General features: G+C 44.0%; 2 protein-coding genes across 7 annotated transcripts in view; one reads left to right on the forward strand and one right to left on the reverse strand.

Annotated features, from left to right (window-relative positions):
- COPS4 (COP9 signalosome subunit 4) lies at positions 1,298-10,903 on the reverse strand. The gene is made up of 10 exons (XM_021396913.1): positions 10,748-10,903; positions 9,241-9,320; positions 8,295-8,446; positions 6,896-6,999; positions 6,080-6,233; positions 5,075-5,225; positions 4,554-4,724; positions 4,083-4,198; positions 3,623-3,707; positions 1,298-1,849 (listed from the first exon to the last, which is right to left on the reverse strand). The coding sequence occupies exons 1-10, from the start codon at positions 10,834-10,836 to the stop codon at positions 1,716-1,718; spliced, it is 1,236 nt and encodes a 411-aa protein (XP_021252588.1). The 5' UTR covers positions 10,837-10,903; the 3' UTR covers positions 1,298-1,715.
- The window catches only part of LIN54 (lin-54 DREAM MuvB core complex component), a 38,892-nt gene continuing 36,160 nt past the window's right edge, over positions 10,962-13,693 (forward strand). For 2 of the 6 annotated variants that reach the window (XM_021396906.1, XM_021396912.1), the window contains exon 1: positions 10,962-11,117. The gene's annotated coding sequence lies outside the window, so the exon portion shown is untranslated. Of the gene's footprint in view, positions 11,118-11,179; positions 11,324-11,588; positions 11,934-13,216; positions 13,361-13,693 lie in introns of those variants that run through there. The other 4 variants (XM_021396908.1, XM_021396907.1, XM_021396909.1 and 1 more) reach the window with 4 other exon arrangements.

Raw genomic sequence — 13,693 nt, forward strand, 5'->3', positions numbered from 1 at the left:
AGCTGAGGATGGTTAGGGAGCACGCACTGTGAGACGAGCAGCAAAAAAGAGACAGTCTCGTGACTTGTGAGCAGTTTTATCTCTCCCTCTGAATGCCAAGTCCTCTGGGGTACGTAGTTGTTCTTCTCTTCTGAGAACCAGGTACCCAGTAAATTGGCAGTCTGCGGAACTGGAGCATTAACTCTTTAACTCCCAGTGCTTTACGTGATGTTATGATGTGGAATACTGATAACAAAAATCATAAAACCATGATATCATCACAGACTAAAACCTAACCTCTAGATAATTTTATCAGTAGATGTTCCATAAGTCTTGGCTCTCCATAGTCATAACAGCTCTGTCAAAACCTTGCTAGCAGACTGCACAGTAGGACTCGTACATTAAGCAGACCATCTGGATGTGAAGAGTGCACAACTACCAAGTAACGTCAGAAGAGCTATTACATAGCTACATTCCTTGGCCTGTAAGTATAGCAGCTCTAAGACAGTGGTTAAAGCGTTCTATATTGCCACACTATGAGCCCAGTGACTATGCTGGTCAGGTACAATCTCCCAGGCACTGCAAATGTGCTGGACTACTTCAGCTGAAGCGCTCGAGACAGAAATCTTGTATGGAGCAGAAAGGTTAGGATTCACATAACCTTATTATACTGTATCACTATAAGCTCTCAAAGCCAGACCACGGAGTCTTGCTTTTTGTGATTCAGTAAGCGTAGTAAGAGAAGTTTCTGCAGCAGCAACTGGCTTGCAGCTATCACATAATTCATAGGCACATCACTCTTTGATAATTCTTTGCTCTGAGCATTTTGTATGAGGATTTCCACTCTGCGATGCAGAATCCCTACCTTTCAAGCTGCTGCTACAGCTCGTTTCAAAAACACTAGGGATACCTTTTGCTGAAAAATCGACTTCTGCTGACCTAGAGAAGAAAACAGAGTGTTCGCTTGTTTTCTACTATTTGGTTTGGGTTATCTTCAAATAATTTACCACAAGAATTGTCCTTACCCCACCTATTTTCCCACTTCTAATCCCCAGAATACCACAGATAGCTCTGTGCCCTGCTGCACCAATGCAGTAGAACAGTCCTTTCTTCTGCTGCTGCACCAATGCAGTAGAACATATTTTCTTTAGTTAGGATTTAAGACTTCCACTTCTCATCCAGAGAAACAGGGCATTGAGGAGCTAAGGAGTTGTTTCCTCAGTTTACATTTTCAAGGGCTGAAATAGACATTTCTAAAACCTTGAATTATTTCATATTGCTGCCTCAGGGAAAAAAAAGCAAACAGGTCCCTCCAACATTTAAAACAAGTGGCTTACTGCAGCTTTTATTGGAATAATTACAAGTAGAAGAAACATGGCACTTCCATTTTTCACAGTGGGATAAACACCTCAGGAAGCAATGGGCTACAAAGCTACAGCAATACAGTGAAAAACCAAATAATATTAAATAAACCAAAACCCAAGCTTGTTCAGACATGGCAGCTTCTTCTATGCAGAAACCACAGCTTTCAGGACAGCAAAGCACAATGCAGAGGCAGCAACATCATCATCCTATGCTCAGAGAACAGGGGAACTCTCACAACAAACATAGTATCGCCTAATGTGTCCTAAGGCAGAGTGAAAGCGAAAGGTGTGGACACAAAGGTGGGTTATTCATTCAGCTAACAGTCCTGCTCAGCTTCCTTCCCTCCAGCGCAGAAGACCGTGGCTGTGCAGTCACTGAGCCATCTGAGCCTCCATTGCCTGGGCTGTCCATTCTGGGGCTGTCTGACTTATCTTCTCCAGCAGGTTGTTCACCTGGAAACACAGGGACTGTATCTGCTTATCCCAAGTTGGCAAAGCTTCACGAGCTGCAAAAGGAAACCACAGAAAACAAAGTATAGTCTTGGCAATCCTCTGTCATTGTTTAAATGCAAGTTTCACCTTTGGCACTGCTCTCACCTGCCTTGTGCGGCAGGTTATACTCAATTCTGTGTTCAAAAGTTACAATGATTTTGACTGTCTCTTACAAGCCTAACTCCTGCCTTGCAAAAAAGTGAGCATAGAAAATCCTGATAAACCTATTCCTACGAGGAGACTGAGAGAATAAATTCACACTTTGCTATGGATAAGAGAATGTGCAACACACAGACGTGAAGACTGCTACCTCCTCTGATAAATGAGGAAAGAGAACTGTCTACAGCAGATATGGAGAAGGCTGAGGTACTTAATGAGTTCTCTGCCTAAGTCTTAACTGGTAGTCAGGCTTCTCATATTTCTCACAACACTGAACCCCACATCCCTGAACCTCTTGGTGGGAACTGGGGGAGCAAATTCCAACCCACTGTAAGGGCAGAGCAAGTTCAAGACCACCTTGTAAGACTAAATGTGTACAAGTCCCTCGAGCCAGATGACACACATCCCATGATCCTAAGGGAGCTGGCTGATGTGGTTGCTGAGCTGCTCTCCATCATATTTAAGAAGTCATGGCTGGCAGGTGAAGTCTCAAGAGACTGGAAAAAAGGAAACATCACTCCCACTTATAAGAAAGGGAAGAAGGAAGACCTGGGGAACTACAGCTCAGTGAGCTCTGTGTCTGGGAAGATCACGGAACAGATCCTCCTGGAAGACGTGTTAATGCACGCGAGGAATAAGCAGGTGATCTGTGACAGTCAGCGTGGCTTCACAAGGAAAGGTCACGCCTGACAAATCTACTAGCCTTCTAAGATTGAGTGACACCATCAGTGGGCAAAGGAAGGGCAGTTGATGAAGGCCTTTGACGTAGTCCCCCACCACAACCTTATCTTCCTTGGTAGAGGGAGATAATGAAAAACTTAACACGAGCCAACAGTGCGCTTGCAGGCCAGAAGGCCAATGGTATCTTGGGCTGCACTAGAAGAGGGGCGGCCAGCAGGGCGAGGGAGAGGATTGTTCCTCTCTACTCTGCCCTCATGAGGCCCCAGCTGGATTACTGCATCCAGGTCTGGGGGCCCCAATACAGGAAAGATGTGGAGCTGTTGGAGAGGGTCCAGACGAGGGACACGAAGATGGGCTGGAGCACCTCTCTTGTGAAGACAGGCTGAAGAAGCTGGGCTTGTTCAGTCTGGAGAAGAGAAGGCTAAAGGAAGATCTCATTACAGCCTTCCAATATTTAAAAGGAGTTTATAAACAGGAGATAAATCAACTTTTTAAATGAGTAGATAGTGATAGGACAAGGGGGAATGATTTAACTAAAGGAGGGGAAATTTATATTAGATGTCAGAGAAGTTTTTAACTAAGAGGGTGGTGAGGTACTGGAACAAGCTGCCCAGAGAGGCTGCGGATGCTCCATCCTTGGAGTCTTTCAAGGCCAGGCTGGATGGGGCCCTTGGCAACCTGATCAAGTACTTGATCTAGCAGTTGACAACCCTGCCTGTAGTGGTGGGGTTGGAATTTGATCCTTGAGGTCCCTTCCAACTCAAGACATACTATGATTCTCTGCTATGGAAAACTGCCACCTCCTGGCCACAGCAGCATACAGCAAAAATCATTATGGACAGCAGTTGTAAATAATTTGCTTGCATTGCTAGACAGCAACTCAAAAAGACAATTCTGAATGGCACAAAAGAATTTAAATTAAAAAAAAAAATTAAATCCCTACTTACTCTCAAAATGAACAATTCCGTCAATCTGATCAATGAATCCATTCATGCGCCCCTCAGTTATCATCTGAGAAGCTATCTTCTCTGCCTAAAATAAGGGAGAGAGAACGATTTTAGGTATCTGATCAATTCTGAAAGAAATGAAAAACAAAAATAGGTTTGATAGACCTTATACGTTTTTCATCTACATGGGGACAGAGGCAGAACCCTACCAAAAACGTCTAATCATGCACCGACATATTCTGTGGCATCAAAATATGCTATTGTCCATTCTATACTGTGTATTTTTCCTTCTCATAAAATGTGCTAAATATTTAACTTCTGTCATGTGTCCAGTACTGAATATTTAATAATTTCCTATCAGTTGACTGATTGTCCTAATATTTACTAGAGCTATTCTTGTTACATCTCTGCTGCTTTTTATTATTTTTTTTTTAAAACAAAAGGTGTAGAAAGCTGTTACCTTAGCTGCAGGGATCTCTAGTAATGCTCCAAGCTCTTCAAAGGTAATATTGTTGTAAAGTTTGCTTGCAGACAGTAAATTGTGTTCAATAACAGCTCTGTCCAGGATACTGGAACCTTATGGGTTGAATGAGACAACAACTCATAAATATAAATGAAATATTTGGTTTATATTGTAGAACAGATGTAAAGTGTTTTTTTCTAAATGTTATACACACAGAAAGTACAGGCGCATCTTGTTGCATGGCATCAGCGTAATGCCACAAAAAAAAAAAAAGAAAGTGAACAAAAAGACTTCCTGCAGTGAATTTTTTTTTAATACAGGTAGCTTCAAACCTTTTATTTAGCATTCTGGGAAATAACCTTAAATAATCACATGAATAATGCTATGCTCTTTTCTGTTCCCTTAGGGACTGCAAAGGGCACACCTGGATGAACAAGCAGCACTATAAGGCTTTAGAGAAATACATACCATCAGCTGTAGTTGCTTTCTGGTGAGGCATTAGCATAGCTGCAAACTCTTGCAGTTGGTTTCCACGTATAATTCTGTCAAGATACATTTTCTCCAAGATCCCATAGGCTGCAAGCTGCTGGCATCTCTCATCCTTGAAAAGCGTAGCAAGCATGCGAGAACGCTGCTGTCCTAGGGAGCCAAGAAGAATCCCCATAAATTGCCACCAAATAGTGGAGTATTGACAGATAATCAACAAAGATCTCTCTCTTTCTAATACATGCAATTAACAAAGGTCTACCAGAGAGAACTCAGTTGCATTCAGTTCCAAAGCACTAACTTTATTTTGAATCTTTACACGGTCCCTCATCACTGGCAAATAAACAAGTACTCCAGCTCTGAATTAACACTATGCCAACAGATTATTGACACTGTTCACAATTCTGGATTCCTCAGGTCCTTCCCCCAGTATAATGTACAAGTTGATTTGCTTCAGGAATACGCCTGTTGGGTCTCTTACACAAAAACGTATTGTATTTTACCTGCTGATGCCAGAATAGTACAATGCAAAGCATGCTTCAGTGCCTCCAGTCGCTCACTTTCATGAACTATGCTCTTATAGGACAGCTCATTGTATCTTTGGGCAGCCTCGATGAACTTTCTTCTGTAATCAAGAACTCGAGCATAACAAACCTAGGAAGAAAATGTCTGGGTAAAGGGAAACAAGAAGGGATGGCTGCATAGTACAGGTGTGCATTAATTCCCACATGATCAACTGGGAGCTCCGATAAACATTTCTTTACTGCATCCTCAGCAAATCTGCAACACCAAATAATCAGCTTGGCTTGTAAAAATCAGGCTGAAGTGGCATGACAGATGATTGAAAGGGCCTTTCCCAGCAATATTCACGTTAAACACTGCATTTGTCTAAATGCAAGAAACAGCAAGTGGAATATTGTACTGTGATTAAGCTGCCCTTTTGTTAGTGACATCAACAACTAGCACTTAGTAATTTTTATTTTTCAAATGTTTGCTTTTCTCTCAAAAGCTCTCAATCAGCATCTGCTATTTCTTCTTCTAAAACTTCAAAAACTTTATAAATTAGTGTAAAAACTATATGTACAGGAAATCAAACAATAAGCAAAAAGGTCAATTAATTTACTGCTCTGGACTTAAGATAACATTCATGGATGGTATTTGGTATTTAACTGCGGCTGGTAAAAAAAAAAACTCTAACAGTCTCTAATACTGGACATGTTTTTTTTTTCCTTTTAGATATACAAAGATAGGGGACAATATTTTAAGTAAAATTTGGTTATTTTGAGCCAGTAAAGCTGGCATATAAGGAACCTTAGCACGTTTCTCTCCAAATTCTAAGGAATTAGCTGCCTAATTATTGCTAAGATGCGGCTCTCAAGTTCCCAAGACCATTTAAAAGCTCTTCCTTTGTCTCTTTCAGCGTTACGAAAGTTTTGGTGGCGCTGTATGAAAACCATCTAATTGTGGAAGCATTTCCCTTCAGAAAGAGGAAATCCAAGTGAGATCACCTTATAATGGATTTGTAGCTGTTCATTTGTTGATTCATTCTGAAGCAGGGAAGCTCGATTAATGTAAGCTTCTGCTTGAACTGGGTCATCATCCTCCAGATACAGCCTGGCAATTTTCAGGTAGGTCTCCAGTTTATAATCTACGTTGTACTGCCTGTAAAGAAACAGATAAACAGGAGGTCAGAGATGCTCCACTACTGCCTTTGCTATTTCCTGTTCTAAACATCCTGATGCTTAAGCACACGGCAGCTTTTGTTTTACCCTGCTTTCTTTTTAACTATATCAAAAAAACTGAGATAAAGCAAAATTTAAAACTGGCTCCTACGAACACAAGCAGAAACAGGTTTCTAATGGGTTGAACATTTGCTATAAACAAGGAGACACTTAGGAGCTTGCAGTGAAACAAATAGGAGCTAAATGGGCAAAGCCCATTCAGCAACTCCTACATACACATTGAGAAAAGAGATTAAAAAGGAAAGCCCTGGAAAAATAACAGCAAGGGTTTTACGCTTCAACAAACAACAACAGAAAACTAACATCAAATTTCAAACTACGTCTTGATTTTGAACTGTAAAAGCCAACGCCTGGAAGAATTTTCAGAAACATTGTCAATAAATTTGATTAATAAATAGTGGGAAAATTTCCAGAGCAGTGTTTAGACAAGACTAGAATGTTTTCTGTAAGGAACAGTCACCAAATTGTACTTGCACAGTCTAGCTAACATGCACCCAGAAACTTCCCACTCTCTGGTCCACTTAACTAAGGAAGGAGCAAGTGTATTACACACTGCAGAACAGTGTCTAGCACATTACTTACTTTTGCCCTGTTTCCAAAGGGATCCCCACCAATACTTGTGCTGCATTTCTCCAGTCTTCTTCTTTCTCATAGATGGATGCAAGATGTTGCCTTATTGAAGCAACCTAGGCAATAATAAAGTCAATAGGAAACATCATAAAAGTTGAATGGTTTCCTGTTCTAAGTATTCACCTTACTCTTCTTGTCCACTAACCCCACTAGCCCTCAAGTGATACAACATCTTCACAGATAGAGCAACCTGCACACACACACTTCTTCCCCCATGAAGGTTTTAAATCCTCTGTCTAGTCTTAAGATGGAGCTTTTAAATACGAGCAATTTGAAGTATTTCCTAATAGGCTTGCAGCTAGATAAAAAGGAGCTGGTCTTCAGGGAATGATAAGCAGTGACCCATTATGAAACCTTTTAAAAGATGAAACAATGTTTCTGAGAACCACAACACCAAGATTCACAAGCCCTTTCTTGCAGTCATACCTCATACCAAGCCTCTGAGATACAAATGAGCTGAACTATGACTAGGTCTTAATTCTGAAACATAGACTTTGCAGAACTGCTGCCAGAAGGTAAAATATCAGTGGTACGGTCTGGGTGTTGTACGAAAAAGTGTGGTTAGAAAAAGAAATCATCTGGCGTTAAGGACTTAATTTGTGCATAATCATTGTAACATATGGGTAAGCGTGTTCAGTTTGGATTTAGAGTGAAAGCTGCTTAAAAAAGACAAAAGGTAAACAGACATAAATATAAATTATGACAGAAACTGCCTTTTCTTCTCTAGTACTAGATCCTGTAGGCTTGTCACATACTTCTTTAAGTATTCTCAAACAGCAGTGAATAATCACTGAAGAAAATCAACCAAATTCAAAACAAAGCAGTACATTCAGTGAGTAACTGCAGAATTGGAATTTCATTATTTCCCCCCCCCCCCAGTAAACGATTTTAGCTTAAATATATATCAAGAAATATATACATAAGCATACATATCCACACAGGGATTTTTTTCTTTTTTTAATTAAAGAACAGCTACTTGGCAAAATGATTCTCTCCTTAAATCACCTGATCACCTGCCTGTTCCCTCTGCTGGGTAAATGCAATACAGTGAGCCCCAGTTCATCTCAGAAGAGTGCCTCCGGTTGCTCATGCATTGTTTCATTTTAAGAAGCCATTTTCAGGCAGCAGGGGAACAACACGCCCAGCATCCTGATGAAGAGACTAAGTCAGTATTGTTTCCATGGTTCTAAATGCTCCCTGCATTCAGCTTCTTTCATGTGAATAGTACTGCATAATTGGCTCAAAGTAGGAATGTCCATTTTGACCAGTACTTCTGAAAAATAGTCAGAGGTAAATTAAAAAAAAAAAACCACCACCTGCAGACCAAAACCTTTTGTCACTGATCTCTCACCTGCTCCTCAAATGAAATGACTCTAGGTTGTATCTTTTCCAGGGTGAAGTGGTATATTTCTTTGGCCGTGCTGTCAGGAAGACTTGGAAGATGGGTGCAGAAATCTGTCAGCAGCTGACGTGATATCACTAGGCTGACATTCTCGTTCACCACTAGTTCAGAGACACATGGAAGAAAAGCACAAGATGGATGCAATGTTTGTCAGCACCTTCAGTGTAAGTGATCCCTAGCCAATCAATCATTTACTTTTATATTAAATTTAAGTAATCCAAATGTTTAAAAATCTGTATGTCAGTCACGGCACGTTACTTTTTCTAAAGATTAATTTTATTCCCTCAGAAATTGTTTACACTAGAGGTCACTAGAGTTCTAACACCTGACAAATAATGAAGTATTTCTCACTTTAGTTTATAGTTTATAAAGATGCTTTATTCTGAATCATTGTTCTCGGTTGCTAAAACACCTTGGACAAAATAAACCATTAGGCTAAATTTCATTAATTCTACTAAAAATACAAGAGATATAATTTCAATTTGACCTATTCAATTGGCCAAATGTACAACACAATACAAAAAACACCTAATCATTTCTTTCTGGTCATTTTCCAAACTAAGCAGAGACTGAGAAAGATGGGGATTATTAGTTTAAAGACTACTAAGGATCCAGTATTAATTTAAGCATTCAACCGAGTACTTTATGATATTACTCTCAGATGCTGTCACACTGACAAGCTAGAAAGTTAAATTAACTTATAAAATCCACCAAACCCATTTTCCCGTAGCTTTTGAATATCCTGCATATGGTTTCTCTCTCGGTCTTGTTTAAGTTCCAACAGGATCAAAAATATCATATATTTACATAGCTTCTTGTAGACACGACAAACGTGTAATCTCACGGATCTCTGGCTTTCACTCAGTATGCAATAAATTACATCAAATGCACTTACTTGCTTCTACAAAAGCTTTCAAAGCTTCAAGTTGTTGTGCACCTGACAGCTGAATCGCTTTTTCCAATATTTGACGATATCTGTCCACAAGAGAAAAAAATAAATATATCTACATCTGTGAGATAGCATTTTCAGTCACCATTCCTGCTTCTTTGTTTATTTACCATCTCAGAGCTCTCCTTCTGCTTCTATTTTCTTCTGTCTTTGAGGTGGAAGTTTTCCAGCATGTTTGTGCTGAAGTGCCTGGAACACTCACCTAAAATGGGTATCTGTCTCTTTTTAAATATCAGGACTAGACTATCAGATAACAGCTCGTTTTGTTATCCTGTACTGTTTGTGCAATTGAGGTTTAAAAATAACAATATTCCGTGATAGGGCAGTTCTCTTTTATCATACAGAGGTGCCAGAGAAAAAGTAATAAAACTACATCCTCTGTAGATGAGGACAGCTTAATTTAGAGAAAGGTTCAAGCTGTCACATTCAGTGAAAACAATAATCAAAGAATCATTAAGGCTGGAAAAGTCCTCTTAAGACCACCGAGTCCAACCCCAACCCATCCCCGCTAACCATGTCCCTCAGTGCCACAACTCCATGGTTCTTGAACACCTCCAGGGACAGTGACTCCACCACTACACTGGGCAGCCCGTGCCAGTGCCTCACCACTCTTTTGGAGAATAAATGTTTCCCAATATGCAACCTGAACCTTCCCAATGGAACTTAAGGCCATTACCTCTTGTCCTATTGCTGTTAGCTGAAAGAAGAGGCCAACCCCCACCTCGCTACAACCTCCTCCAGGGAGTCGTAGAGACAGAGAAAATCTCCCCTGAGCCTTCTCCAGACTGAGCAATCAGCTGTTCCCCATACGCTATTCCAGTTTTAGTGCTTTGTACGAGAGACCCAAGACAACCAGGGGCCATAATCTCAGGGTGCAAAGCACCAAAGCGGAATAAAAACCTTTTGAAATGTTCCACTCAAAAGACAGACTGAACATGATCATGTTCATTGCTTTTTTTTTTGAACGAGAAACTCTAAAAGCAAAGACATTCCTCCAGAAGACTAAGAACTGGGACTTGAGGAATTCCAGTTCCATCAGCATCAGACGCTGCCCTCGAGGGAGGGAGAAAAACCGCTGTGACACACTGCATTGTGAGCAGCTTAAGATGCAATATCAAAACTAGGTGTGTAAGTTAAAGAAGAAAAGCGTTAAGGAAGGTTTCAGGGTCCCCACAGCAGAAGCACAGGGACACAGGGCCCGTCACCACCCAGGGGCCAGGGCCGCCAGGGACGATACGGCGGTCCCAAGGCCTTCCCCAGAAATTAAAAATAAGCGATAAGTAGCAAAATCATGAGACCAATCCTTCTTATTTTCTCCTTTTTTTTATTAAAATTAACGCTTCAGAAGTGTGACCCTTGGGCCACAGCCACCCAGAGCCCCCTCAGAGCCCGGCACTATCCGCCGCCCCCACCCACCCCGCCCCACCGAAGGGAGACCGCCGCCAGAACTCACTTTCCCGCCAAGTCCTTGTGGGAGCCGCTAGAGTTCATCAGCTGCGCCAGCTCTTGCCGCACCGCCGCCGCCATCTTCTCGCCTACCATAGAGCGGCGGCGCCGGCGGGCTAGAGCGGCCACACGGTGAGGGGGGGCGGAACCGGAAGCTCGAGGAAGCGGGAGGGGGTAAGCGCTGCGCCGGCGGTTGCCAGGGCGCCGCGGCGCAGTATTATGGGATGCGGCGGGGGAACGGCGCGGGGCGCGTGATTTTGAACAAACGCGGCGGCTCCTCGCGGGCACTGCCGCCGCCGCCGCCGGGTGCGGCACCGGAGCGCGGCGCGGAGCGAGGAAGAGGAGGAGGCGGCGGCAGGGAAGCGCCCGCCCGCCCGGTGAGTGCCGAGGGGCGGGAAAGCGGCGGCGGGAGGGAAGGAGCGGCGGTCGGGAGCGGCGGGGCGCTGACAGCCGGCGGCAGGCCGCAGGCCCGGCCCGCCGCGGGGCTACGCAACGGGCTGCGGAGGAGCGCCGCGCTCTGCCCTCCGCCGCGAGGGGTGGTGGCCCTTCGGTACCGGAGCGGGAGGACGGGCGCCGGGGGCAGGTGCGGCGGGGGCGGGCGGGCGGCGGTGACGGGGTGAAAATGGCGGATCTTTCGAAATAGGGCCGGCGGCTCCCGGCCGCCCCCGCGCCGCCACCGCTGAGGGGAGGCCCCGGGGGGAACGGAACGGAGCGGAGCGGTCGTCGGGGGGAGGGGGCGCGCGCGCGGAGGGCTGCGGGGCTCGGGCCGGGCCTGCGGGCGGCGGGGCCTGGCGGAACCGCGGCGCCCGGTTGCGGAGCGGGTTGGAGAGCCCCGAGTTCCCGGAGCGCGGCCGCCCTTTGTCTGCGGGATGCCGGCCCCGGGGAGGACGGAGCAGCCCGGCTCCGCGCTCCCGCAGCGCAGGTGCGGAAGCGGTACCTGACCCCGCGTCCCTCGGACTCGAGCACCTGCTGGACGGGTCCCGGCTCCCCACGGCGTCGCTTGTGCCGGTGGTCGGAGTGCGGTGTTAATTATTTGCGGCCTTGGCTTGTCAGCACATCGTCTGCTAATTACGTAACGTTCTGTGTGAGGGCTTCGGGTTCCAAAGCATATGGGATCGCCTGTCAGGATGAAACTTGCGCCTGCGGAATGCTCCAGGATGGAGATCTGCGATCGAGGAGGGGCAGACAGTGAGGTGAGCCCTCACAGGTCTGGCCTTCTGAACTGCTGCACAGTTCTTACAGCAAATGGTGAACGTGGCAGAATCATTCTGAGTGCGCTTTGCAGTGTTTACCTAAAGCTGGTAGTAGCAGCAAAGCCTTCCACCTGTGGTAACCTTTTTCACAGTAGCTTTCTGGCATAGTGGAGGCAAGAAGAACAGTGAGTTATCAGCTGAGTGTTTCCTCTGGCAGAGGAGTTCCCTCACAAAATGCTTTAGCCGTCTCATTTTGTTCCCTAAAACATCCAGCTGATGTGTGCATGGTAAGGAATGACGTGGTTGTGTGCCTTGCACAGATTTGCACTAACCAACAGATTAATGTGTGTATTGCTCCATGAGCAAAGCACTCCTAAAGGCTAACTGGAGGAGCGTGTTAGAAAACAGGGCCCAGCTAATCCTGCGAGTTGAAAATGTGCTCTACGCTGGCTGTAGAGCTATCAGTTTGAGCAGCTTATATGCAAGGTTAATTGTTCAGATTACATCTCACAGCTATCTACTGTTTGTTTTGCTTATTCTACTGTGCACAGCCCAGCTCAGATGGTTTGTCGCTGAACGCTCTGAACAGTTCAACTTGTTTTCTCAGAAGAAGCTGTAACTAACTGGTTTCAGATCGAGTATCTGCTAACCACAGGTGAACTGAAAGTGTGGAGAGCTATGGGATTTCAGACTCAGAGGCACTAGTACCTCATACGTCTTTTTTATTTTAGATTTTAAGAAGCAATTGCTCTAAGCCCCTTGGATTCATTTCCCTCTTGCCTGTTGGAAAAATATTTTATGGGAAATGAAGCAAGGCAAACTACGGAGGGCTGTTAGTTTCTGTTTTTGCAACAAACTGTTTCTTGCTTCTCTTCCCTCCCTGTACTGTAGCAGTGGTGACTTCCTTCTTCACACCTAGTTAGAAAAACTTGTGATGTCCAAACGAATTTGTTTGCTGCAGTTCTGGGATCCATTACAAGTGCCTAAGAGATAAATTCTTGGTTTTATCCTTATTAGGACCTCCCAAAGACAAGTGGATAACGGTTTCTAGAAAGCTTGCTTCTAGGGCTTGTCTTGAGTAGCTTCAAATATAGTAGCTCAAAATATGTAAAGCAGCATGGAGTCCTCAGTACAGCCTATGAGTCATCTTGCAAGCTTTATAATATTAGAAAACGTCAGTTTGTCTTGTGTGAGAAAGAAGGAGACTTATAGAATAACTTATTGGTTGATAACGGGGTCACATAGCAACACAATTTGAGAGGTTCACGTTTCTCATGTTCCAGATTCGGACAAAGACTAGCAGCTCCTCCAACCTGTGTGTCAGTCCCCTTCACAAGCCATACTTCTGCCATCAAAGATGTTGCTGCCCAGCCTTGGGTAATGTTCATGCCTTTGGGCTATGTTCTGATCCATCACATGAGTTCCAGGTACATATATTCAGAGATTTCCTGCCAGTTTTTGTAATTTTTCACTTGCAATTTACCTTTTGTTCTAAGTATTACTCTCCCTTTTATTTAGAAGACTTAGAAAAAATGTAGCTACGCACCTCCCTGATCCCATGAGCACGTCTTGCTACTTTCTTGATGTTGATTCTGTTCCTTCCTCTTTCATGCTTCTCCTTCTCTCGTATTGTGCTTAAACACTTAGACAGCTCTGCATAGTCCACACAGTGAAAGACTCATCTATGTTAATACTAATATGGGTTTTGTTTTAAGCTGGAGTGGATCTGCACCAGATGGCCTGATGTAGTCTGGTGGCCT

The sequence above is a fragment of the Numida meleagris genome, chromosome 4 (assembly GCF_002078875.1).
Source record: "Numida meleagris isolate 19003 breed g44 Domestic line chromosome 4, NumMel1.0, whole genome shotgun sequence".
NCBI lineage: Eukaryota > Metazoa > Chordata > Aves > Galliformes > Numididae > Numida > Numida meleagris.